General features: G+C 37.7%; 1 protein-coding gene across 5 annotated transcripts; it reads right to left on the bottom strand.

The window, feature by feature from the left end:
* Positions 1-838: 838 nt before the first annotated feature.
* Positions 839-26926, bottom strand: GKAP1 (G kinase anchoring protein 1). Of its 5 annotated transcripts, none has more exons than XM_068928397.1 (12): positions 26738-26926; positions 20328-20590; positions 18039-18182; positions 11289-11366; positions 9799-9931; positions 8676-8698; positions 7802-7954; positions 7291-7392; positions 5391-5448; positions 3844-3914; positions 2865-2942; positions 839-1150 (listed from the first exon to the last, which is right to left on the bottom strand). In XM_068928397.1, exons 2-12 carry the CDS (start codon positions 20538-20540, stop codon positions 1103-1105), a joined length of 1101 nt encoding a protein of 366 aa, XP_068784498.1. In that variant the 5' UTR covers positions 20541-20590; positions 26738-26926; the 3' UTR covers positions 839-1102. The 5 variants fall into 5 exon arrangements, with proteins under 5 accessions (XP_068784498.1, XP_068784496.1, XP_068784497.1 ...); XM_068928395.1 differs by having other exon boundaries at positions 5385-5448; XM_068928396.1 differs by having other exon boundaries at positions 5385-5448; positions 26526-26740.
* Between the last annotated feature and the right edge of the window lie 247 nt (positions 26927-27173).

The raw sequence follows: 27173 nt of genomic DNA on the forward strand, positions 1-27173 counted from the left end.
ACCTCTCGATAAAGTGCCATCTTCATATATATGCACCTTGCTTTGCAAATTGTTCAGTGTCTTATTGCATTCAAAATAAAACCAAACAACAAGGTAATAAGGTAAGTAACAAGGTAACAATAAGTAATATAAGGTAATTAATAAGTTCTCTATTTTCAAGACTACAGCTCTTTTGCTTTTTTTCCCTCCTTACTTCTCTTCTCTAGTTCTTTCCTTCTAATTTCTGTATTCTCTGCTGACTGCCCAGGTAACTACAGCAATTTTCTAATCTGTTTATGTCGGCCAGCTCCTATTTGTACTCGGTAGTACTCCGCTCCAGCAGCTATCCCAACAGAGCCAAGATTTAGTACTACATTCAGTGCCGGCCAAACAATTCTGAATTTTCATAGCCCTATCACATTCACTGGCAGTTCGCGTGGGGCCAAAAAAAGGGGGGAGGCTGGACTTTGTCTCTTAGCACACGATAAACTGTTTATTACTGAGCATGCTGTGATGCAACACACGGGCTATTTTTTAGAGCTGAAAGACAGGAAAGCTTTTTACGTGGTAGCTGCACGTGCTAGCTTTTGCATCTTCGTGCAGAAACTCACATACATACACAATGGAAATAAAAGGATACAGATGTCCTATGCAGGGAGAGGAAACAGTAACTGTTAACATTAACTACAGGTTCAGACTCAGCCACAAGGAAGTGGCTTTGCATAAGCTGCCCCATTTTTTGTTTTGGTTTGGTGAGGCTTTCACCATTTGCCTGCTGATGCATTTGTATCCTGATAGTCATTAAATGAGGTCTTCTTAATTAAGAAATTCTAAGAAAGCAAGAATTCAAACACACAAATGGAAGAGTAAGTTTTATTGAATGATGAAAAACTAGTCATGGCATTACAATTAAAACTTGAGCTTTGCCGGAATACTAGTTTTCTAATTTTTCTTTAGGAGAAAGTGCAACAAATCAATTATTCAGAATGTTAGTCAAACGAGTAATTGCTAATTTCTCTTCAAAATACTGCATAGTTGAGCAGTTCTACAACAAATAAAAATTTTTGCGAAACCCTGAAGAAAGATTTGATGTTTTTTGCTTTGGATCTGGCATCAGAGGAGATCACCTGCACTGTTCAGATTCTGAGTTCCTTTTCCCTTTTTTCCCACCCTGTAAGAGAGAATTAAAACAAATGTTTAGCTGATATACTAAAAATGATGCTTTATATCTGCAATTATTTTCCATATTAAAATGGTGGTAATTAACAACTTGAAAAATTCAGAAGTTTTTTAAATTGCAAACTTCTGTTACATTATGCAAGTCTATCTATATGGAAGAGAAACCCATCTGAACACCAAATAACTGAGACATTTAGGGATAAAAACATAGGTTTATTGCTTTTTGGTTTGTTTTTAACCCACACATACTTGTTTTAGTTTTCTGAAGGGCCGTCTCATGTTTCAAAGCAGTATCCCAATAAAGAAGGTAGGTCTAATGCTTTGAAGGCAACACCACAAAAAAGTGGTAGTATAAGCAGGGTTTTCCTGAGCAGTCTGGGAGGATTATAGGAGAGAATAATAAAAGCAGAAGCAATTCTCCCTGTAAGGCTAATACAAAAATAAACAAATAAAAAACAAAATGAGCAACAGAGGGGATGATTTTGCAATAATTACAAAGTGTAATTAAAACAAAGGCCGAGTTCTTTTGTAAATCCTTCTTCTGTTTTTCTGTTAATGCTACGATAATTAATCACAAAATAAATTATGTTTCTAATTAAAAATCTTCTCTTTATGTGAAAAATAATAAACATTAGCAAAAGCAGGGAAGGCACAGAAAAAAGGAGGAAGACTGAAGTTGAAAGTCTAAACAATGATGTGAATGACTGAATTTGACAGTAACAATAGATTTACTTCAATTAGTGGTGTAAGCATAAGCACCCAGCTTGTCAATAAGGGACTGACCAAGTACACTGCATCTAGGAACGGCTGCAAAACAATTTGAAGAAGGAGCTTGCTTTGTTGTGGTAAGTGACAAGTGAAAGAAGAGAGAAGAGTGAGTACAGAACACCATGCAATACCAGCCAAGGAATTTGATGTAATCAGAAAAGATTCGTTGCTTCAGAAAGAACAATTATGGCTTAATAAGTCAGTTTTAATGAAATTACAGTATTCCAACACAAACAGCGTGTTACAACTTGAAACGAGATTACTTGCCAAAGACTATATGGCTACCTGAGAAGTTTCCATTATAAACTATAAGCTCTCCTTGTAACCTATGCAAACTGTCACAGTAAAAGAGAATAGGAACATGTGTCAAGTAAGCCACACAGAAGCACAAATTCTTATTCTCTGGGGACTGCAGTCTTTAAAAGGAGAATTTTAACAGCATACGTCTTATATGAGAGTTAACTGAAATCCACTAAAATGAACTGCATTAGTGGCCAAGTTGAACCAAACAACATATGCACAGTCAGCAAGGCACTGATCTTACCACTCACATTTCAAAAGCATTTGCTCTGAATCTCCTACAAAGATTTGGCTACAGATAGAAGTAAGATTTAGAACCCAGGAAATAATGTGTGACAGAAAAAAAAAAAACTATAAAGTCTACTGTTAGTTTAGTTACACATAGAACACGAAAGCTGTAGAAAATGCTGATTATTTACCAGCATACCAAGAAGTTTGTGGCAACAAACAGGTGGCAAAATTCTGGCCAAAACTGCGCTTTAGTTTTGCTGCTGTTTTTGCCTACAATATGGAACCGCTATAGGTATTTTTTTAACCTGAAAAAAAAAAGAGCTAACAGGCCAGCTGAGCGCATGGTGCTTTGAAATAGTCTCAGTTACATCAACAGGCAAACTTACATCTAAAGAAAATAGGAATACCTGATATTTTGTTAATTCTGCTTGCAGTAATTTCACTTTGGATCGTTCTTGTTCTAATGCAGCATGAAGTGTAGTTACCTAAAAAACCCATGCAGAATATTAATTTAGAAAACATGCTTTACATCTTCAAGTTTACCAAGTCAAAAGAGTTATGTTAGTATTGTGTTAGACTAAGAGGTAACACATGCTGGGTTCAAGAAAGATTACTATGATTGTGCATGAACTGAAAGTGCAAGTAAGATACTCCACAATGACTTATTTCCCCAGCAACATTTATTGGTTTACCTCTATAATATTTCTATTATGTGAAAGCTACAGGGTCAGACGCTCTTCCAGGTTGCAGCCTCTACATACATACAGCACCGCTCCTGTCATACAGCACTTAACTGATGTAATATTATGCAAAGCGGATGAGCTAGATTACATCACCCTCAAGAACTAATACTGTGTTCTATGCTAATAAGTTCGTGCAAGTTTAGAACTTAGAGAACAGTGACAACAAACCCAAACTAAGCTTAACAATGTTACATGCTCTCTACTACAGTGGCTTGCTAACAGTCATCCATAAATAATTTGTAGCTCAGTTACATTGGTAAACGATCACTTCTCTAACTAAAGGCTAGAAAGCAAGAAAAGGGAAAGAAGCATTTTCTTCCGCAGTATCTTTCTGAGCTTCCTCGTTTTCGATTAGGCAGAGGATGATATTCTGAAGGGGCTGCTGAGGGCAAGATCCTTTCAGGCATGCTGAAGTCTGCTGTCTTTCCAGAAATACCTTTAAGTGTATCATGCTGGAAATTGACATAATACGTGTCCTCTGACACACACAGTGCCTGGGCAAGGATGAAATTTAATATTTTTTGCTTCAAGTAAGTTTTTCTTCAGCTTTCTCTCCACTCCCCCGCCCCCCCCCCCGATTACCTTAAATAAATTTTATCTTTGAAATACCCATGACATTCTACGTTAAGAAATTCTTGCTTACCTGTAAGGTCAATTCATTTTTGATACTTTGCGATTCATCAACCTGTAGGAGTATTTCTGCTTTGTCTTTCACTAGAGAGACAAAGAAAGAGACCGAGTGTGAGAATTTTTCTAGATTTACAGGTCTTTGCCTGCAACAGTACTATGGCATTGTGCTCTTTCACTATTTTGTTTTTTCTAAATAAGTCTGCCTTCGCTGAGAGAACAAATGTTAATTAAGAACAATCATTAGTTACCAGTGCCATTAGTAGCAGCTTTAAAAGTTCTAATGATTAAACCACAACCTAATACTAGTTTCCCCACGCTTAACCCTGGAGGCAGCAAGGATTTTAGAGAAAAAACACTATGAACAAGATCAATTGGAAAACTGTATTTTGGTCATCAGCCAAGATTTTGGGACTGTAAGCTTCACATATTAGTTCAGCCATACCTACGGAGACTTACACTGGTATTAAACATTTAAAATAGGGATATGTTTATGTTCAAACTGTGTATTTAGTCAGTGTCTATGAAACATCTGCAGATAACTAAACTCTCAATATGCACAAACTGAGATTTTTCAAGGCTCAGTTCTGCCATGAACAATTTTCTCCCCAAAATGCAAAATACCTTGAAATCTGCAGAAGATTAGATCTGGTAAAACCACAAAATTACTATTTTATGGTACAGTACTATTCCACAAACAGAAAAAACAAAACATAACAAACAAAAAAAAACCACCTAAGAACTTCACCACTTTCCTTTTGAAGCGAGAGTACTTCTTCTCATCTCAGAGACCGACCTGAAGTTCCAGCAAGTAAAAATTTGCAGTGCTCAATCACTTTTTGAACATTTAAACTGGCTGTAGCTTGCCTGTCAATATTTTAAACAAAAATATTCATCTCTTTCCTAGCTCAGAAATTCAGCCCAAACAAGAAACTGTATTTAGGAGCTAAATTACGAAATTGAACAGCAACAGCAAATTCATAATACCTGTAGTTTGCCTGATGTTATGGACAGCAGATTTCATCACACAAGATCAGGATTATAACTATGCATAACAAGTATAAGGATACCAGGAAATTTACTTATATATTCAATCTCAGTGCTAGTTTAGTTGGCCCTATTCACTGTCTGGCAAAAGGTTTGCTTACGTGTAAGACGATGTTTCCAGTAGTTGAAAGCACAGCTTGCAAAGCTATGAAAACCAAACAACTTCCTTGAGGGTCTAAACAGGGAGTACAGTAAGATCAGTCCAGAACCAATCAAGTCAATGGCAAAAAAAAGCCTGAATTCAAAGACTCATTGTGCCTAAAATATAACTGAACAGCTTAAATTTCAAAGACTGCTATTAAAATTCAACTGATGATTTCATTATATAGTATCAGGAGTGCAGTACTTTGTGGTCTAGATTCTGTATTTCACGGGAGTCGCTGCAAATTAATAACTTCCTGGTTCCTTATAGTTGTTACTGCATCAACGTATTTTTTAAAAAGCTGCTTTGAAAGGGTTTTCCGTCTCTTTAAAAGAACTTTCAAGTCTGCCTGTTAAAACTCTGCTTACTTTCACCTTCTTGTAGCATCTTCAAAAGCTGTGCATTTCTTGCTTTTACTTCCTTATACTTTGCCTAGTGTTAAAGAGATCGGATTATTACTTACATGTGCTATAAAAGAAGCAATTCTGTAAAGCAAACACGACTAAAATGTTTCAGAGTTGAAAATTATCATTTCTGCAGAGAATCTGTTGTCTATGTCTTAATTAAATCACAGCCAATGTAATGAATGTACCACAGGAGGAATGGATTAATCAGCTAAGAGTCCAGAAATGAAGCACAACAAGGCTTACAGCAAGTTAAAATAAAAAGTTATGTCAGTGCATTGACAGTGCAAGAACCATCATTCGGGTCTGCCTAAAGTATGTAGGCCTATGTGCATCAAAGGCTTTACAATTTCTCCCCTGACAAATATTCATATAGCACACAACAATTACAATGCACTTTCTAGATACCATATTAGTATAAATGGTTTGTCGTATTACTTGGCAACTAGGACAAGCCCTCTACAGCTCTACAGATTATTTTTTTTTACACAGTCACAGCTATTGAAATTAGTTTCTTTCTTTTCAACTCTTACACTTCTACTTAGAAACCTACTCTTGCCAGTTTTTCCAACCTATCTGGTGACTACATACTTTTTTCATAGGGCAGCCTTTTCCTTAATTGGCCACCAATGCTAATTCTAGCCATTTATCTTAACTTAATACTAATTTTTCCTGTCACAAGTCTCTCTGTGTAGTTTGCTCTTGTTGGCTCTTGCAAGAAGTTCAAATTGGGAGAATTTTTCTTTGTAATAAAGAAACTGCCACCTTCCACTTACACTGTCACCCCAGTCCTTGGGAAAAATTTGATCTTACAGAAAGTTAAGCAGTTATTGTTCACTCTCCAGTCCACTGTAAATAGGAAAAGGCTATAGTATAGATCAGTGGAATGCCCAGTTTCTCTGTGTCACGGAACCGTGCACACATGCAACACCCCATTCCCCCCTTGAAAGAAAAAAAAAAAAAAAAAACACAACCTTCAAGAGAGGAACTTTTCAACTCTAGCATACCAAAACACTGTGTAATACTGTATCACTGCCACAACCAATAAATGCTAATATATAGAGGAACAAGAATGAAATTAAAGGGCATTTTAATAGATGCAGTATTTAATATTTTAAAGATTTATATTTAAGCACAGCCTTTGATGTCCACTTAAAACTATATTAGGCTCTCTGGACAAGTTTATAAAGTGAAATAGCTCTATGATCACCCCACATCTCACCAATATTCTTACGCACTGCATTTATTCTGCCAAGTGCAATCAAGTGCTAACAGTGACAAATATGAATGGTTTTATACCAGAAAAATTGAATTTGGGGAGTCCAACTCTAGTACACAGTTAAGGCAGCTGTTAACAGAGTGCAAGTCTTCACTACCACAAGCAAAAATCCTTATTTCAAGTGTCAGAAAACTTCCAATCAAACTACTTAGACTACCTTAAACAAGGAGTAAATATCATAATGAAAGCAATTAAAATAATTCCATAATGCTTCATTACATTTTCTTTATAATGCTTAGTTCCTCATGGAAATTTTACCCTTGCTGCTCTAGATACTATCCAGATGACACTAACAAGGACTGAAAACAAGGAGGCAAAGGAAGACGTTTTCCCTAACTATCCTGGCATACAGCAACACTGTGATACTTGTTAACAAGCAAATCTTTTTCCTGCTGTGTTTTAGCATATGCTGAATCTCACTTCCAACTTTGTTTGTATGTAATAGGAAAAGAGAATATAGGAACACCATTACCGTTATGCTGCAGCTTTCAAGGACTCCCCTTAAATCTGACAAAGTATGCACTGCTCTCTTTAAGCACTTCATAGAGTGGACTTATTCTTCACTACTTGCAGGTATTATCAGCTACATACCTCCCACTGAGTTATTATATTTTTCAATTGCTGAATTTCTGTATCTTTCTTTTCAAGTTCGAGCTTTAGTCGTTCTGTTTTTCCATCTTTCAAAACACCCTCCTATAAACAAGCAAACATCACTTCTTAATAACTCAGTCATGTGAATTCTGTTCTCGGGAAAGGAAACTTATTCCTGTTTGTAATAACGTTTTTGACTGAAATTAAAGATGTACGCGTGCACTTAGTTGCACAGATACAAAAGAGATGAATAAGAGAGGCAGTAATAAGTATTGCTGTGTGTTGTGGAGCAAAAATATTTCAGTGAGGACTGTTTTCTGTTTAAAAAAAATCAAAGCAACTTAAATTTCTTTTTAGGTATAAAAGAATACAAACAGTTTTTAGAAGGCTCTTTTAACATTATCATTCTTTTGATTTGTGCTTTCTTCTAATCAGGTGCTCTCTTCTAATCATTACAGAAGAATGAAAATTAGGCAAACTTCGTCACTTCAGTGGCTGCTACTGTACATGCCTGGCTGTGTTCATGAGATGTAGTGTCATCCATTCCATTGTACTCGGTGAGCTGGTCTCTCTTCTTTTCGCTTTTAAGTATTTTGTGAACGTCATCTTCCAGCCTATTGAAAAATCCTCCATCATGTAAAAAAGACTGTGCAGAACTCAGTTCCTGTCAAAAATAAGAATTATAACTTATCTCCTTTCACATATAAGTCAATATTCAGCTAAAAGACATCACATTTAAAATAGATTGTTATGGAAAAGTGCAAAGTCCAGATACTGTTTTATGTTGTACATCTTGAGAATACCGTGACTTCTGCCTACAGAATATCTGATCCCAGCTGAAAAGTCTAGAAATCAATTAACAGTTAATATTTAACTGACAATTTAACTACACAGAAGCTTTGAATTAGAATGTAATATGTTTGTACCACGCCCACAGTATTTTGTTTTATTTCACTGTTAACAATTCTTTCCTGTAAGAGTTTTAGTATTACTGGACCATGCTCACCATGTAGTACCATTAGTATTTTCTGACCTGTTTTGCTTCTCTTTTTTGTATTAAAATTGATATTTTTAACATGCTTTCAAATCTGCAAGTTGCACCAACGTTAAAGACTATTTGAAAGCAAAAAAAGCAAAAGCTAGCTCCAAGAAAGCCTTTAGTTCTCAGCCTTTAGTCCAAGTTCTCTGACAGTAGAAACTGCAGACAAATGACTCTAGTTAAAGTCCACAGTTGTCCATACAAGTTTTCCAAACACAGATCACTCCATTTTGGAATATATATTTGATGGTTGTTACAAAAGTGACCATATCTTTTGCTGAAATAACTACCTTTTAAACTGAGTTAGTCTAACTAGTTTAATAAAAAAAAAAAAAATAAGGCTTACCTCATGTTTTTTAGCAAGGTTATCTGAAAAGAAAAGGGGAAGAAAAAAAAAAAAAAGATGCCAGCAGTAAGTTACTCAAATCTTGTACAGCTGGCCATTAAAGTATATCATTCTGAAAAGCGAGGAGAAATCTACTGCATTCCGCAGTAGTTTTTCCAGCATTAACTCTCATCTCAAAGTAACTTTTAAAAAGACTAAAGCATTAGAAGAAAAGAATTATAAACTATGTTTTAGGTCAATCCTATATTTGCAGTCTTTCCAACATATTTCAGACTAATATAATCAAAAGCATGCCATAAGCACTTACTTCAGTTAAAGCAGAAGACATCATCCTTGTTTCTTTGTTTTAAATTCTACTTACAGTTTTATAGCACATATCTCACTGCATACCTGAATGCCTTCTAATTGCCTCTCAAGATACTAACACTGTTTTCATTCTGTTTTTCTCTGTTTAGATTCTTTGGAAAGAACGTGTTTAACAAATATTGCAGTATTTGGACGAAAACATTCTTTAAAAAAAAAAAAACTTACAAAATGAACTGCTTTCTTCCTTTTTCAGGGTCTGTCTTAATTTCTCCACTAAAATTCAGAATCCCTGCTCTATAGGTACAGATGAAAATTCTGAACATGTAAAAATGAGTATAAGAATGTTTTGAAACATTTACCCCTTCTAATAAAGGGTCAAGACCATGAAGAAAGGCAAACAGTGCCCAAGGAACAAAAACTCAGTTGTTTGAGAAGCACAGGCTTAGTACAACCTCCCTCTCCCCCCGCCCCCCCAACCTAGGCCCCAAACACTTAAAGGACAGAAGAAAAAAAAGCCACATTAAGAGTATTTGAGTGTGTCCCCCTCACCCCAGAAATGCATGAAACTATGTTTTCCTTAACCTCTTCCCTTTTTCTGCTAGTGTAACCAGTTCATTGTTATAAAATGGACTTCTAGCTCTTAGACTTCATAGGATACATTAATTCCAACTCATTTCGTGTTTGTTTAAAGACAGTATTAACCAACAGAAAAAATGTCAAGTTCCAACTTAGAGGGTGTTTTGCTGTTAATGTATACGCTATCAAAATTCCAAGTAAAATAGCTCATAAGCAGATATACTAATACGATAAGGCATACCTATAGGACTGTCTGACTGAAAATCTTTCAGAGACACAGTGAGAGGTTTGTCTTTTCCTTGCTGGCTCTTTTTTTTCTCTTTCTTATTCACAGACTTTGACTGAAGTGAAGTATTTTCAATGTTTTCATATTCCTGGAAGAATAAAGTCCCACTGGTATAACTTTCTTCAATACCCCATATATTTTTTTCCTAAAGCTTTATAAAGGAAAAAAAAAAAAAAGAGTGATAATATACTAAAGGAGGTTTTAGGCTACACAATCTGCAGGCTTCTGATTGGTTTAAAGAGTGTAAGGCCCCTATCAGCAACTAAGCATCAACTTTGTTCGCTAAAGTAGAATATTGATCTTTACTAAACAGTCAATCAATTATCAGTCTAACACCTCCTATCATCCAAATAAAGTTTTATCCAAAAATTGACAGTCTGCTAATATACTGTAGTCAAAAGCGCAAGTGTAGAGTGCTACATAACGCCCGTTAACACTTCCTTTAAAAAAGCAGGCCTACAGCATCTTCCTTTTACTCTTAAAATATGCTTACTCATTCACTAGGAGTCACACCGCTGTTACTGCGCAGCAGTGCTCTGCCAATCAACCTTATCTCCTGCTGAAATCATACAGGCTGGTACATGGTATCCATTTTAACCAGAGTTCCACTCCTCCTATTTGCATTAACTTTCTTAGCAAATCATCAATATGCCCTAGTTTCATAGCCAAAATAGTCTTAAAAAAGGTTATTATATAGAAAGCAAAGATGGGAAGGGGAAATGGAATGCTACTCCTTCTGTAAAATTGGTCCTCTCTCCTCATGCATATTGTATATTTAAAAATGAACTCTACGTACTTTAAATTGTTCAGTGAAGCTTATTCTGAAAAAAAGTTAGAAAAGATGCTGTTTTACTATGCTTGAAGACAGTCTTCACTTTTGAAAATAACTTTAAATATAGAAGTCAAAAATTCAGCATTGAATTTTAAGAGGTTAAAACTTCTTCTGAGCATACTTTCTCAAAATATTTTGGCAACTAACTCTCCAGTGTTCCCTAAGAAGTACCCAGAAAATAGCATCCTCGTCAGCTAAGAGAAAACGTAGACTAAATTAAAACTAAGATATGTAACGCAAAATGGAAAAAGTGTCAGTGAAAACGCAAAAGATTCAAACCTAACTAAAAGGCCTAAAGAAAAGTCAGTGCTTTGATTCTAAGGGTGCTGGATTTCTTCTAAGGAAGTACAGACAGGATCCCTTGTTGTACTTTCAAAATTTCAGTATATGTCAGAAGATTGAAAAGGTTAAACTAATTTTCCATGTTTACAGGCTTATTTTAAAATACAATATTATATATAGTTTCTTTCAAATCTTTCTCTGAACTCTTAAGCAGCTGATTAATAAGCAAACAATTTACACAAAAGTAGTATTACTTTTGCCAAGTGATTAATTTTTAAATCCAAGCCTTACACTTGTACAGATTTTACACTAGGATGAAACCCACAAATACCTTTTTGTGCTCTTCGTATTCCAGTTTGCTTAGCAGCAGTGCTTTTTCAAGATCTGCTTCAAACATTTCAGATGTCAGCTGAAGAAAATTAACATATTCCTAGTGACAAGGTTGTTAAAAAAGGCGATCAAACCACTAAAACCACGTTAAAATTTCATTTTCAATACAGATAGCATTACAGTTGTCCAAAAGCTTGATATGATGTGAAATATGACATTAGCAATCAATATACTAATTTGTACCATCAGTAATAAAATGCTTTGCTTCAGAAAACTGTGCCATGTAAGTGTACAGTAAGTTGTGCACATCTTAATGTCAATACCGTTACCATTCTCAAGATTTGTTTATATGAGATCTTTTAAAAATCATTTTTATTTTTGGTTTTCATGTTTCAGCATAAAAAGACAAGAGGATGTTAGAAGTACTGTCATTGTAAAAGGATCACTAAGAAGCCAAAGAGCTCTCCTATTGCACAGGAAAGATTAAACTAAGAAACGAACACCTCCCCTACGACAGAGAGCAAAGCTAAGCAAGTCTGAATGGTGTTTTCTCTTTCATTTCTGAGAAAATGAGAAGGAAGTATATGAGTTTCCTTGAGAGACAGAAAGGAAAACTGAAATTTTCTAAGCATGAGCTATTAAGAAGCAGAAGAACTGGGAACAACATGACACAATCAAGGACAGGATACCTGGTCTTTGTGTGACAGGAAGATAGAAAAGTGTGGGCAAGGCCAGCTTCTACTCAATAAAAGGCAGAAGTACTGAATGTGAGCACGTGACCCCTATCAGCAACAGTTCAATGGGGCCAAAAGAAGGGATTTACCTGAAGTAAATGCTAAAGTTAAGATACTGAAAAATTAGATAGTGCATAAGCTAAATATATAAACTGGTAATGACCTCTTCTACTGAATACAGTAAGTTAACGAAGGCGAAGTTGTTTCAAATGCAAAACTCTATGCCTTTGAGAACTACTCTTTTAATGATCGTTACAGTCCTCAGTGTAACGTGCTGCCAGATAGAAGCCTTATTCTTCCTTGTAGTTCTCTGTTTCATGTCCATAACTGAAATATTAACCACAAAAAAAAAAAACCAAAACATCACTTTCTTGTTCTTCAAATTTGAAACTGAGGACCCTGCTATTCATTCCAGAATCAGTCTTGCATAAAGGAAAACCAAAGAGCACCCTCAGGTTTTGTCTTAGTGTCGTGAGAAACCGGGAGAGAGAGAAAGGGAGAACCATTCATCTCTTTTTGACTAGTTATTTTAAACACAGTAAAACGGTACTCTCAACGCAAGCTGTGACAAGATTTCTTGTAGGCTACAGGGTGCTATTATTTCTAGTCTTGAGTGGTTTGTGGCTCAAGTTTAGTACCAGCTGTTGAATCCAATCTGATCGTGATACTTATCTACCAAAAATTAAGACCTGCCCACAGCACTGAAAAGCTCAATATAAACACAGAGGAAAAAATGGCTGAATCGAGGTGAGAAAAGCTTAAAAAACAGAGAGAGAACAATACAAACAAATACAGTAAGCTTACATGGAAGACGAACTTAGGATTTTTCTCTTCATATGTTGTAAATAATTTAGCACACAAGATCCCAAATAATTATTAAGAATTAGTACAACCGCAATACTCTTATGAAAATCAAACAATTTCATACAAAAAAAGGCATTCTGAGATCTGATACGATAATAATCTTACTATAAATTTATCTAACAGTCATTCCACTCAGGACAGGACAGGGGGTCTGCAGCAGACTGCTTAAGAACTAAAGTAGCTACTTCTATATCTCTCCACTGAGCTACTTAACCCCCAATGCTCTTAAAGCCTGGCATCCCCACCAAGTTTCCCAAGCACATTCATTTCTGCTTCTCTGCCTTATTATATATTCTCACTATCACTTAGACCTGTCCAGAACCTGGGAACCACAGGTGCCTTTGCTTGCATACCTTGAGGTTGGGTGGATGGGTGGGTCAGGGGTGCAAGCCCAGCAGACAAACTCAGAGCACACTTGATACTCTGTAACAAGTTGAAATCCGTGCAGGAAGCTCTTACAGTGACTCTCTTAAAAGCACTGCTGAGGGAAGAGTGGTATTATCCACCTTAATTATATATTAGCTCCATAGTTAAGACAGATATTGGCAATCCTTTCAAATTAAAGTGCCAGACAGTACTTCTCTTTATAAATCTGGAGGGTAAATATGCCAACAGGAACTCTGCATGAACTGGGAAACGCTCTCTGTAGAGCCGAATTCTGTGAGAGCAGAGAGTCACTGTTTCTCACCATGTGTTAAATATCACCCTGCCTTACAGTATACTGGTCAAAATACACCTCTTCAGTATCAATACTGTATTATTGAACGAGGAAGTGAGAGATTAGGATTTCATGCCTCCAGATATGAAGAATTCAAACCCACATCTCTTCTCTGAGAGAAGTATGCCTAAGTTGCAGTCTGAACCATCCCACAAATAAGTTTCTCCAATTCAGATAAAAGATGCTTTTTATCTCACAAGCCAATCGGCATGAGTTGATTAAAAAACAGGGACAGCAAGACAGTTAAAAGTACTGATCAACCTTTGACATAACCTTGACCAAACCACAGTACTCTTGAGACAAGCAAGCCTTTATTAAAAAAAAAAAAAAAAAAAAAAAAGAAACACACAAACAAAAAAACAAAAAAAACCTCTTAGATGTGGAACAATGCCATTTTTGGAAGTTTTGCATTCTTAAATCTACTGAACTTGTTTGCAGCCGGTCCCCATCTTCCCTCAACACAGCTCAGGCTGTTCATAAGCTTCCAACACTCTTTATCTTTATAGGATACCTTACCTTTACGTTATAATTACTATCTCTTATTTTTAACAGAATGGTGCTATGGTGAGATTTAAAGTTATTTAACCAATTCCTCCTTTAATGCATTTCACATCAACAAAAGCACTTGCTCTCATTGCTTCCTTCCTTTTTTCCTCCATATCTGCCTTTGATACAGTAACTTGGTCTTAAAAAGCTATACATAGACTCTATAAAATATAGATTTCTAAAATGGTGGTAATGATGCAATAAGCATATACGTAAGCAACCAGTGATAAGAGCTCTAAAACCCTTCCTGTGAAGCTTCATTCTCCCACAAAACTGAAGAGTCAATGGGCTGAAAGGCACAAAACTTCACTGCTAAATGGCGAGCAACACTTGACTCGAGTAGGGCAATACTGACTCTGTGTAGGGGTACAGTGCAAATCCCACAAGGAAAATAACATAGCTTTGGAGGGATGGAATGATGCAGATAAAAATCACCCCACAGTTTGATGCTCTTAGCACATTCACAGGAAGGGGAAGTGAAAAGCTTGGAGCATTTCAAGTTGAGGATGTATATCCCAGATTTGATTTGAAGTTGTTTAACAGCTAAACTAAACAGAAGCTACACGTGCCTCCACCTCATCGCTTTCTCCTCTTGGCTTGCTTAGGGGAGGCAACAGAATAGAGCGTGTTTTGAACAAGGCTGTGTTCCTGTGGTGGAAAAAAAATTATATGCAGCCCTCAGTAATGTATCAATTCTGAGTCCCAGTGCTCAGATTGACTAGATAGATTAGTACTCAGCAGATTTGCCTTTTGGCGAATTTTTTATTCTTTTCTTCACATATTTATTTTTTTCTTCACCGATTACTATATTTGGAGCATGAGTATCCAACACTGGTACCTTGCATCTGTAATCAAATATACCTTAACGTCACAATTCTTTAATTCAGAGTTATCAACAGATTCTTGAAATTATATGCTTAAAAGACACAACTAATAAGTAATAGTTTCACACAAGTGATGCACAAATGTTGTTACTTGTTACTTCAAAAAAGTAACACTGAAAGCACTTCCTGAAATTAAACTATTGTGACACAATTTGGGCAACAAGATTCTGGACAAAAAAAAAAATTAAGTTATTTCTAAAACTGTTGATGACAATACTAAATAGATGTAACAAAGCATAGCTGCAGCTACTGAAGGTTCCTGGTTCCTTGTATGACACTGGCTTTTATTTTCTAATGTTTATTTCAGTATCATGAATGCCTCATTGTCTTGTCAGTAGGGTGGAGGGCGGGGGGAAATCAATGAGGACTCCCAGGATTTTAGTCCATCTCCATAATAGCCTAAAAATGGATAGGTTGTAATTAAACTAAATTCCTCACCATTTTCACTCCAGGGTCCTTTTTCCTCCCCTAAGGAAAACAAGGCCAATTCAATGCCTGCCAGTTCTGTAATACATCAGCAATAACTAATGGTGAAATAAAGTAAAAGCTTACAAAGAAAATCTTCTGATTATACCTGTTGTACTGAGACTATCTTAGAGACACATACTCCACGGATATACTTTGAACTACGGCAAAAATTTTGATTGCTGTTCTAATATAATGATACTCAAATAGCGGTATTTTTTCTGCTTAGATTCCAATATTCACATTTTTAAGTTTCTGGGTAAAGTTTAAAAAGTTTAAAGCAATTTGTGGGACTTCCAGGCACTCTGAGGTCTAAAACACAATGTTTTTAAACAAAGTCATTTATGAACCAAGAAAATTTCACTTATTAACCCCTATGGTTGCCTCAAAGCCTAAAGGATAGAAGTCATTCCAATAACTCAATGAGTTTAATTACTTTGTGTTTATGAAATATTGACACTGCAGCCTAACAGTGATCACGACAATGTCAACTATTTCACTAAACTTTTATTCTAGCAAAATAAAAGTCAACACAGAACTTGCTGGGAGAATATTTACAATCCATACTGTAACTCCATTCTTTATGCTCAGTCCACTGTGACTATAGAAAGCTGCTTTAAAAATGTAATTGTGCTTGCTACAAAACGGTCTGCGCACCTCAAGAGTCAATGACAGCATTTGGCTACTCCTTTTTCCCCTCATAAGAAGGGACAGAAAACGTCTTCAAGACTGTAACTATCATAGGTTACAGCTGAAGTTATTTTTTTTTACTATAAAAAAATCCCAAGGCAACTTTAACAGGAGTGTAGCCTGTATGTCAGCAAGCTACCAATGAGTAAGCATCAATCGTTTCATAACAGAGTTTGCTTTGTCTGACTGCCACCCAATAATTAGATTGTAAAAGTCTCTGTTTACCTGAAATGACTGCTTTATAGTAGGCAGAATACAAACCTGCAAGTGCTGAGCAAAGTAAACCTGTACCTTACAAGTAAATCTCAAGCTAATTAGGTCTGGAAGTTTTCAAAATGATTACTAGGACACTACTCCACTGCGAGGACCATAATCCAGAAGTCTACCTAGAGAGGTGGCTATACTCTCTTTCAGGAGGGAAATATACCAAAGCATTAGCGACAATCAAGGCCAGCATCCAAATTCATCATTTGTCAATATGGCTTTCTGTATATCTTCTTAATTAAATAGGAAGCAGTTGAATACAATCTTTCATGAGGAGACATATGTTGAAAATATCTCTGTAAAAGGAAACAGCATTCTAGTAGCTGCCAGCATATGAAGTTCAGTAACCGCAGGCAACACTTTCCAACTCTAGCTGGTGTCACATGAAAGAGCCTGCAGAAAATTAAACACTTTGAAAGGCACCTTCAAGCATACCAGAACAGCCAAAACTGTACTATCCACAGTGAATTCTGCATGACTCAGTTACATGAAAAAGAAAACACAAATCTGTGTAGCAGGGTTCAAAAAGAACCTAGAAAAAAGGTATAGTGAAACACTTACTTAAGCACTATTCAGTAAATGCACTAAAACAAATTATTTGTCCACACCCACTATTTCTATCTAAAGTAGCCAAAGTACTGCAAACAATTGAAAACTTTCATATAGGGCACCATACAAGAAAATCACTATATTGGTGTTCAGTAATTCCGTGTTTTAAATGTTCCTTTTTGATACAGTCAAGGAGGAAAACGGTTACTTCCAGTTGCAAGCATTCTTCCTCACTGACAGCAGAGCAACAAGACGAACTATTGTATCAGGTTAAGGTAAAGACTGTTTTATGGTTTTTGATCAAGTGTATTTCTTTGTGCAATTTCTGTTTGTGGTAGCTTGGGCAAGCAGGCACACAGACAAAGCATGATACTAGCTTTCATACAGGCACAGGCAGTCTGCTTTATCTCTACTCTATTCTTTAAGTGTTAATGTTAATGTTAACTAACATTAACATAACAGTGTTAATGGTAATGTTAACTAACAGTGGGATATTACCAAAAATAGGTTCTAAGAAAAACGGAGGTTCTCACACTCAAAGATAGGGCTACTCTGGTCTCCAAAAGGATGGTCAGCATTCAGAGGTGAAATGATCTTGATTATCTAGAAAGGAACTGATTATTCCACTCCTAACCGAACTTACAAAGCTTAGTTTACTATGGATCTGTACTGCATATCCATACATCACTCCCCCAAAACATTCTCAGCTTCTCTCCCACTACAGCCCTTCACCATTCTCCTATGGCAGTGTTTTCATCTTTTCTCCAAACCATCTGAATGCCCCCTAACATATTCCAAATTTCACACCCCAGCTATGAGCTACGTTAGAACCAACATGTACTGGCTCTAAGCTACCAATATACTGAACGGCCATCAGTACACTTGACAGAAGGGTAACCTAAATTTCCACTGAAATGCTTCCTTCCATGTGGCAATATTTTGTTTCTTTCTCTTCAGCCATATCTCTTTATTTCTGAGACTTTCCATTATAGAGTAACACATTTCAAAGCCAAAAAAGGTAATATTGTAAGCTGTACCTGCTCGTCTCTTTGCCTCCATTCTTGCCAGTTTTCTTCCTGAGAGTCCTTCTGCATTGTGCTGTGCAATGCTTGTTCATGCTGAGATAGATAGCCTCCATAGGAGGACTTCTGAGGAATCTTTTTAAAAGCAAGATTTCTGAGCTGAGAAACAAAATAAGGTATTTTTAACATTAGCCTGAATATTAATGATTATACAGTAACAGTTTTAATGGACTAACAAAAACATTCAGGCACATGTGTAAATAGACATATATGTACTTTACCTTATCCTGCAGTTTGGGGTTAATTTTTGTTTAATCAGATATGGTAGGCACCAGAAGTTAAAATTTCTTTTGGATCTTAACTGTGGATCATAAATGCTGCAGCCAAATAACGTAAAGCAATGAAATAGTATGTATGTTTTGCCAGCTGAAAACACTTTGAAGAAATCTGAAGAGGTAACTGTGTCCTACAGATTTCATGCTAGATCAGGTACTATCCATCCTCCTTCAGATAATACAATTTATATGAAAGTTTTATGCTGTATGTTAAGTTCCCTTTGCAGAAATGCAACCATGTGCTCACGCCTGACCCAAATTAAATATAGTGCCATATAAGAACACAATACGCAGATCTGGCATGGATGATCAGAGAAATTAGAGGATCAGGTTAAAAAACAAACAACGAGACAGACAATCCTTACAGTTTGTCAACAATCTGAAGTGAGTCACATTTTAAGAGCTACAAACCTGCAATAAGAATTACCTCTAATTGCTATACCACAGGGATACTATGGTGTCACTTTCAGAATACCTTACACAATTATAAAAGTTAGTAGTGAACAAATAACCTTCAAATTTTGCAGCTCAGAATAAAAGATATACAATGTTCAAGCTTAAACAGTAGCTGACAGTCTAGCCCTAACATGAAGTGAAAATAAAGACACCCACACAATCTCGCCTCAGTTTAGAGTCAGGAATTTCCTTAACATAAAGGCTACCGGAGGGAAGAAAAACTATTATCTGATGCTTGAGAAGTGAAACCAAGTACAGCGGTGGCAATATTATACTTAAGGTGTGCTTACAAAGCGTCACAACCACTTCTTAAAATGGCAGCTCATCCTACATTAAAGTTACTTAAAATTAGGTACCAGTGCAGAGAAATCAGAATTGTTTTCTTTCCCCTCCAAACGCTCCTTTCACATACTGCCTCTTCCTTCTTTACCCGCGCTACTGGCACCAATACTAAACCCCCGGCTCCCTCCTTCAGTTTACAGTGTTGGCAGGAACACCAATTTACTATTTCAGTGGAGTAAGCAAAGATAGACATAGTACATGCTGGGGTGAAAAAAATTAATCAGCCCTAGTTTGTGTCTTTGCTAAATCAGCCCTACTTTGTGTCTTTGCTATCACAGGATTAAATATCAATTCCATGCAAACGAATATAAGTATATGCAGTGCATATGCAAACACACAGAAATTTTGATGGTACTGGAGTTGCACAGGCAGGCACAAAAGTCAGGGAATGTCCATTAAGAGCTTAAACTTCAGTATCAAAAGAACAGTAAAGTTTAAAAAAAAAAAAAAAAAGCAGTAACACATGTATATTTTCAGGCAGAGCAGCTAGATAGTGGTTTGAGCAGCTTCTGATTCATCTACCCATAATTTTGAAACAATTCTTGCAGTCCTGCTTCTCAATCTCCATTTAACCTTAGGCTTGAGAACTCAAATGTCAGAAGAACACCACTGCCATCCCTCCAAATTCAGAAAAGGAAAAAAAAAGTGTGGACCTAATGGATTCAGGGCTGGAGTGATGGACAAGACTGAGAAGTAAAAATTAGGTACCCGTTTTAAAAGCTCTTCAGACACAGTAGGTAGGTCTAGCTATCTGCTAAAAAGAAAAAAAAAAAACCAACTTCAAACCACCTTTGAATTTCAGCATGCTGGCTGTTCAAGCAGGCAACTAAAAATTGATTACCTACAAAAGGCTGAAAACAAGCTGCTCCACAGCAATTGCTTTTTAAGAAAGTCTTTTCCTGCATCAGTGATTAACTACTCAGGGGTTGATGTCAGGCAATAAATAAATAAAAAGTAAAAAACAGCAGGTCATTCTCACTAAGAATATCAAATTATATAGTAGGAAGTATCCTACGTTTACATAATGAACTTTTAATAAAACTACAGAAAATTTGAAATGTCTCTGCAATTAAGAAGTTATTTGTTTCATAAAAAAAGAACAGCAGCCCCATCATATTAACTATTTAATGAATAACAATCTTACCCACTACTGAAAATACAGTCCCTTTACCTCATTAGCTTCACTTTGCTGCTGTTCTTTCTTTTTTCTCCTTTTCTCTCGTTTCTTCTCATTTGTAGAAGATCTCCCTGCTGAAGCTTGAGATTTACCAGCACCTCGGCTGCTTCTGCCCTTTCCAGGCTCTGAATCAGTATCACTGTCTAGTTGTAGCAAAGCAAAACGAGATGCAGTGGAGGGAACTGAACTGATTACAGCAGATGCCATCGCAAGTCCGAAATTGTACTGAGATGGCTTCTTTTTAATGATTAGGTTTCCTGGAAAAGTAGCACAGAAATAAGAAAGAAAACATCGTTTGATCAAATTGGCTTCCACATTCTTTGGGGGGGTGGGGAGGAAGGGGGGAGGGAGGATAATATATAGAGCAGCGCTCCAAAATCATTTCAGATGCAGTCCTTGGAGCCTGACAAACACATGATTTGAGAAAGAAAGCAAGCGGATATTATGCAGAGGCAGGTTCATTACAAAGAAGTCTAGTTTTGGGTAAGCAGCCTTATTTCTTCTTCTACGAATAGAATCATTTTGTTCAACAAGCAGTCTTCTCCACAGGAAAGAGAGCCCAGCATTCTGGCTGGTACTATTCTTGAACACTAAGCACCTATTCTCAGGACAAAATACAGAGGGAGGGTTTGAAGGGAGCAGGGAGGACTAGGGATACATTTAGTGTGCTTTCAATTGCCCCCCCTGTAGCTATAAGCAATATCTACGTCCTCACGACACAGTTCCAAAACCAGAATCATTCACCTAGGATAAAAGTAAAATCTTTGGCATAGGAGTATTTGTTAAATTGTAATTTTTCCATCCAGCGTTTAATTCATTAGGAGAGAGGACAGAAAGTGATGACAATTCATCGGAGTATAAATTTTACAAAAAATAGAAGTCCAGCTATTGTTGATCTATTACGATGACGAGGTATATTTAAGTACTTTTTGAAACAACTGTTTGAAAGGAATATTTACAGTCTTATAACTGTAAGCATAATGAGTTGAATGTCTCCTTGAATGCTCTGTGAAAATGTTGCTTGTTACTCACTGTTACAGAAGAACATGAGAATGTACCAAAATTTCAAAAAAAAAAAATTTTTTAAACACTCAATTCCAGATTTTCTCCAGGAGAAGCCTGTAAGTGCTCTAAAGACACTCAGATATATCGACAGGAAACAATAGGGTTACAGTGACTTACATTATCCAAAAGAATTATTAAAAAGGAATATTACATTTCACTTTGCAGAGATGAAAGAGAACCAGCAAGTAAACTAATACTGCTCTATTCAAGCTTACAGAAGAGGAAAGGTTATTGCAAACTCCATTCTTGCCATACAGAAGATACTTCACTGCATTTCTCTCCAAAAAGGAAAATAAAGCTGATCATAAGAAATATCTAAAGAATATAACCAATTTGGCATCGCAGAGGGAATCCACCTGATGCTGATACTCAGACCCTCTGATCATACCATCACCATGAATCTAGAAAAAACACGCCAATAACACTTAGAACATCACAAGTACTTGTTATTCTCTCTAAATGATGAGAGAGCAGGGTAAGTTTGGGTTTTATTTTTTTAAAATACATTTTAAAACACAAGAACTCCACAGTTAGCCTGCCTAGGAGCTTAGTTACGGCTGGTAGAAATGTTGTGCTATTACTACTCTGAAAAACACACTGTAAATTTAAATCTGAAAGTCAGAAAATAAGTTAAAGACACTTCTTCACAGAGAGAAGGGAAGAAGAAGAAGAAGAAACCAGCAGAGGCAAAGTGCTCAGTCATGCTAAAACAAGAACTGGATGTTGCTCTTGGCGCTACACCAGTCCTAAGACTGGAAATCTGTAGACTCTCTACGGTATTTGGCATAAGAAAAAAGTTAGCGCACTCCAGCATGACTATGTCAGTCAAAAGCTTGGAACTTCCAGTGCTCTGTACACTAACTGTGATATAGTTTGCTCTTCATATATATGGTAAAAAGTAGCACAATACAGTCTTTATTATTAGGTTCACAGCTGTTATTGATGCCAAGTATTTTCAAACCGCATGGGCAAAGAGTAGTATTTCCTCTTTATAAGCTGCAGTGATAGCAGTTAGGTCCTTTGTCAATATACTGCAAAAGAAAACATTGTCAAGATACAATTATTAGTCATTCTCAAATAACAGATAAAGATGGAAAAAGGCTGGACTTGGCCATTGTAGCTGGAGTGCTACACAACTATGAAACACGGCTGCAAATGTCCCTCTCTCTCCCCCTCTTTCTTTCTCTCCCTCATACAGCAAAAACGCAAGAGGTATACGTTTGCTGTCATACCGTGGTTAGCTTGCAATTAACTGCTCAGCTAACAAGCATATCAAACAAGCACTACCCACGAAACACTGTTTTTATGATTCACTGAAATACTACAGTGGCAACATGAAAATAATTTTACAGAACAGTTTATTCCTGCATTATGTTTGTTTACACTGAATTAAAAAGAGATAATAATGACCTTGGAGACGAAATTAAAAATATATAAGACTACAAATGTTTTCAGTTAAGTTTAAAAGAGCTGTTAATATTGCCACTGTAGGACATTTCAACACAAATGTTCATATTACAGCAGGATCTATTTATTCTACTTCTGCAACATTTTAAAAGTGGCTCCAGTGTTTCGAGGAGGCTTTTCACCATGCCAAGCTCCACATTTTAATACCACACCTACAATTCTGACAGACATTACTAAGTACCTCTCTAATATTTCCCTTTCAAAATCTGACTTTTTCCTCTGGGAAACCAGAGGAAAGCTTTGACTGACAACTCAAAGCTTTCAGCTGTGGAGAGATGCTTCCTAGCCCTTTTACAAGACACTTTTTTGCTGAAATGGGGAACTAAAAGTAATTTTCTTCTTTATTGTTACAGACATGAACAGTCTTAGAAAATTTAAGTGTTGGCATTCTTCAGCTGAAAATATTCAAGCTGTGTTTGAGGGGCAGGGTGGGAAGGAAGATGTGTTCAAATACCAGAAGGGATTTTCTAATTCTACAGATCAAACTATGATCTGAGAAATCATTTCAGCTTTCATATTGCTTTCAAGTAAGAGTTTGGCAGCCTGAGAAACTTTGCAAGTTGATAATGGTCTGTGTAAACATAATATAATTCCTCTCCTTATTATATACAGCATAGGGGGGAAAAAAAAAAAACTGTAAGAGGTGTAAAAAGAAACAAAACATGCTTAAAGAGCTCATTAATACCTCAAGGAAAAAAGGAATCAATACTTGAAGTTGTTCCTATTTCTGGTGTGCATTAGCACTGCTCATACTCTTCCAAGAAGAGCTTTTCTAATACATTAAGAAAGTAACCCCCCTTCCTTTCTATGTTAAGGAAAAGATTATTGAAGAATGGACTTCAAAACTGCAACATCATTATGGCATTGATACACAGGTGGCACCAAGTCATGATCTAGTTTCAAAACTTCCTGGTTTGCAGATCGCTAGCAGACTATTAGTTAAAGTATGTGTGCAGTCTATTATAATTTATAAGGTTTGTGAACAGAGTTCCATAAACCAAAAGTACGTATTATTCAAATTTGTATATCATGAGCATAAGATAAGCATTATATATATAAACCATATAACTTCAAGGCAATGATAAAAGCATTTGTTATCTTGGATTGCAAGTAGGAAATGTTTAGTGTTTTAGTAGTTTATAGGTCACAGTCTTCTGTAAGTCGTGTCAATCTACACAGATTATCTTCAAATCTTAAACATTAAAAGAATTATTTTTTAATATTAAAATTACCTTATTCCAAGCTAGTCCCATTTATAATACATTTTTTCTACTACTATAGCAAGACTGATACAGTGATTTGTAAGCACATTAAAGGGCTACTTTAAGTTCTTGGTAAACAAGGAGATATATTTAGAAAGTTAAACTGTGACATGACTGAAATAAAAAAGTATCTTTTTAACTTCAGTTCCCTGAAGTGTACTAGGTATATTCCAGAAACATAAGATAGGTCAAGGCTCTGAAGAGCTTCAATCTAATTTTAGATATGATGTAGCAAGGATTACAGTAATAAAAATAACATACTCATATGGTGTTAAGGTAACTTGATTCTTTATCAGTTATACATATGAACCCACATGTTGCAGGTGATACAGCTCTTGAAATACTGAAGTTTTAAAAGCTGTTCTGTAAACCATCCAATACGTATGTTAAGACGTTAATACATATTCACAAACCTAATTTGTTTGAGCACCAGTAGCTTCCCGGTCTATGTTGAGCTCTGCACATGTGCATGAGTTAGCATTTAACTGTTTGGCAAATGTTCAAATAGCACAAAGAACTGGACAATATAGCAGTAGGAACCTCTAGTCCAATGTTAGTAGTAGACTTTTAAGGATCTGTGAAATAACTGGTTGGCTCTACACAAGGAGCTTTACTTTTTTCAAGGGGAACATGCTGATAGGCCCAAAATATAAGCCATTTCCACTTCCATCTTCGAAGAAATTGCTACTAGAAATGCAGATTTTCAAAAACTTGGAAAATAGGATATGGTCGTGCTAAAACTACTTCCCACATGCAATCTACTTGTTTCAAGAACTAAAATACATATTTATGACAACGTACACTAACTATACCCACTTAGTGAACACTCGACATTATAACCGATTTCCATGCTTATTCGTACACCTGAAATAACACTAACATACACAAAAGGCTAAAAAAAAAAAAAAAAGGCAAAAAAGGAACATCTCTCTTCTCTACTGGCTCTGATCAACTCTAGCAGTTTCTGCATGTGATATATTGATCTTTGTCTATTTGTACATTGATCACAGCAAATGCTATCTACCTTTCCTTATCAGTGCATTTATAGGAAGTTTCAATCCTCAGGCTGTGTGACCAACTTTCTCTTTTTAAATTGTCTTTATTTTATGACATTTAATCAGAGGCCATAAGGCTGCATTAAACCAAGTGAAACCCTTAAAACTACTTAAAGTCAAGATAGTTACTATAAAGAGAGAAGAAGAAAAAAAGCCTGAATAAGAAAACTACTTAAGAAACGTACTACTAGCACAGATGTCAGGAAAAAAAAAACAAATAAAGATCTCATACAGTTTGAATGGGGAATCAGTTATTGCCGTACTTTGGAAAAGTGTTTTCAAAAAATATTATTTAAACCCAGGATCAAGCAAGTTTTAATATGCTTGCTCGTGAGAAATTCACTGACGCTTTAGCCTCTCCTGCATTCCTTCCTCAGCTCGCCCCTCTCCCCCAAAGAAAGGTTGAAGAAAATGAGTTAAGTTTTAAAGTTTGGAACTTTCATCTAACAAAGTCTGAAAGTTTGCTTTAGCGATGCACATAGATTGAGTGCAACAGAAGAACAGTAACGGTCCTAGAAATAAACATACATTAGTAACTTCAAATAACTGAATACAATAGCAGTCAGTAAATACTACACCCCAGCAAAATCTTGAGTTCTAATCATGATCTACTTTTACTGTCGCCAAGTCCTTTGAACTAACCCCCTCTCTCCAACACACACCGAGAGAAGGAGTAACCCCTTTTTATGCCATTGAAAATAATAAACGGTCAGAAAATTACTTCTGGGGAAAGGCTCCTGCATTCTACAATCAAATGAAAACAACAACAGCAAAAATTAGAGTATCAAACACAAAGTAAGAGCCTGCCTTATCACACACAAGCTGAGACACAGCCCAAGATGTAGAGACGGCACTTATAAGGATTAAGAGAACTGTGACTCCTTGCAGCAGACGCTTGCAGAAGCAAAGACAGCGTAAGAGCAAACACATGGAAGTTAAACTGAGAAGTTAAGGAAGAGTGGCAGAGGGTCTCCGGGCGCTCAAGCTGCGCGGCAGCGACCAAGCGGAGAGAGCTGGCTGCGAGGGGCTTTAAACCCAGCCCGAGCACTGCCCTGCCCCACCGAGTGCAAGCAGCATCGACCCCGGCCCCCGGCCCGGGCCCGGCCAAGTCCGTTCGGGGCCGCGGCTCCCGGCCCTGCGGGGAAGCCCCCTTCCCCGACACGACAGGCCCGCGGCCGCCTGCTCCCCACTGCGGGGCAGGGCGGCGCGGAGCTCCGTCGCTCGCCTGGCACCGGCCGGCCATCGCCGCGGAAGGGGCAGCGCGGAGGAGCGGGAAGGCGGCGGACGGACGGGCGGACGGGCGGGCGGACGGACGCACGCCCCGGGGCCAGCGGGACACTCACTCGGGCAGCGCCGGCGGCGGGCGCGGGGCGGCGGGCCGGCCGCTGCCCCGGGCGGGCGGTTATAACGGTCGGCGGGGCGCCGGGAGGGCGGGCGGCCGGGAGGGCGGGCGAACGGCCGGCCGGAGCCGCGCTCGCGCCGCCGCAGCCGCAGCCGGTGGCGAGGGGGAGGGCGCTGTGGGGCGCGCGGCTCCCTCGCGCGTTTGTTTATTTACCTCGCCCGCTGGCTGGCTGCGTCGCCGGCACCAGCCCTCGCGCGCGCGCGCGCCGCTGCGCCGACGTCACAACGGCGTTGCGGCCGGAGCCGAACCGCGGCCGGCCAATACGGGCTCCTGCCTGGATCAAAATAACTCGGGGCGCCGAGCGGCCGCCCGTCGGCGCGGTGAGCCGAGCCGCCTAAGCCTGGGGCGGCGGCGGCGGGCGGCCTTTCCCAGCGTGCACCGCGGCCCACCTGCTGCCGGCGCCATTTCGAGCGTCGAGGCAGAGCTGGTGCGTCTGCTGCTCCCTGAGCGTGAAGCACACCTTCGGGATTTTCACTTGTGATATTACCTCTCTCCCTCCCTCCCTCCGCTTGACCTCCTGAGCTTCACCTGAGCTTTTAGCTCCCTTCAGGACATTTTTTGCATAAGGGCCCCAAGGTCTTTGCACCCA

Source organism: Struthio camelus, chromosome Z (genome assembly GCF_040807025.1).
Source record: "Struthio camelus isolate bStrCam1 chromosome Z, bStrCam1.hap1, whole genome shotgun sequence".
Taxonomy (NCBI): domain Eukaryota; kingdom Metazoa; phylum Chordata; class Aves; order Struthioniformes; family Struthionidae; genus Struthio; species Struthio camelus.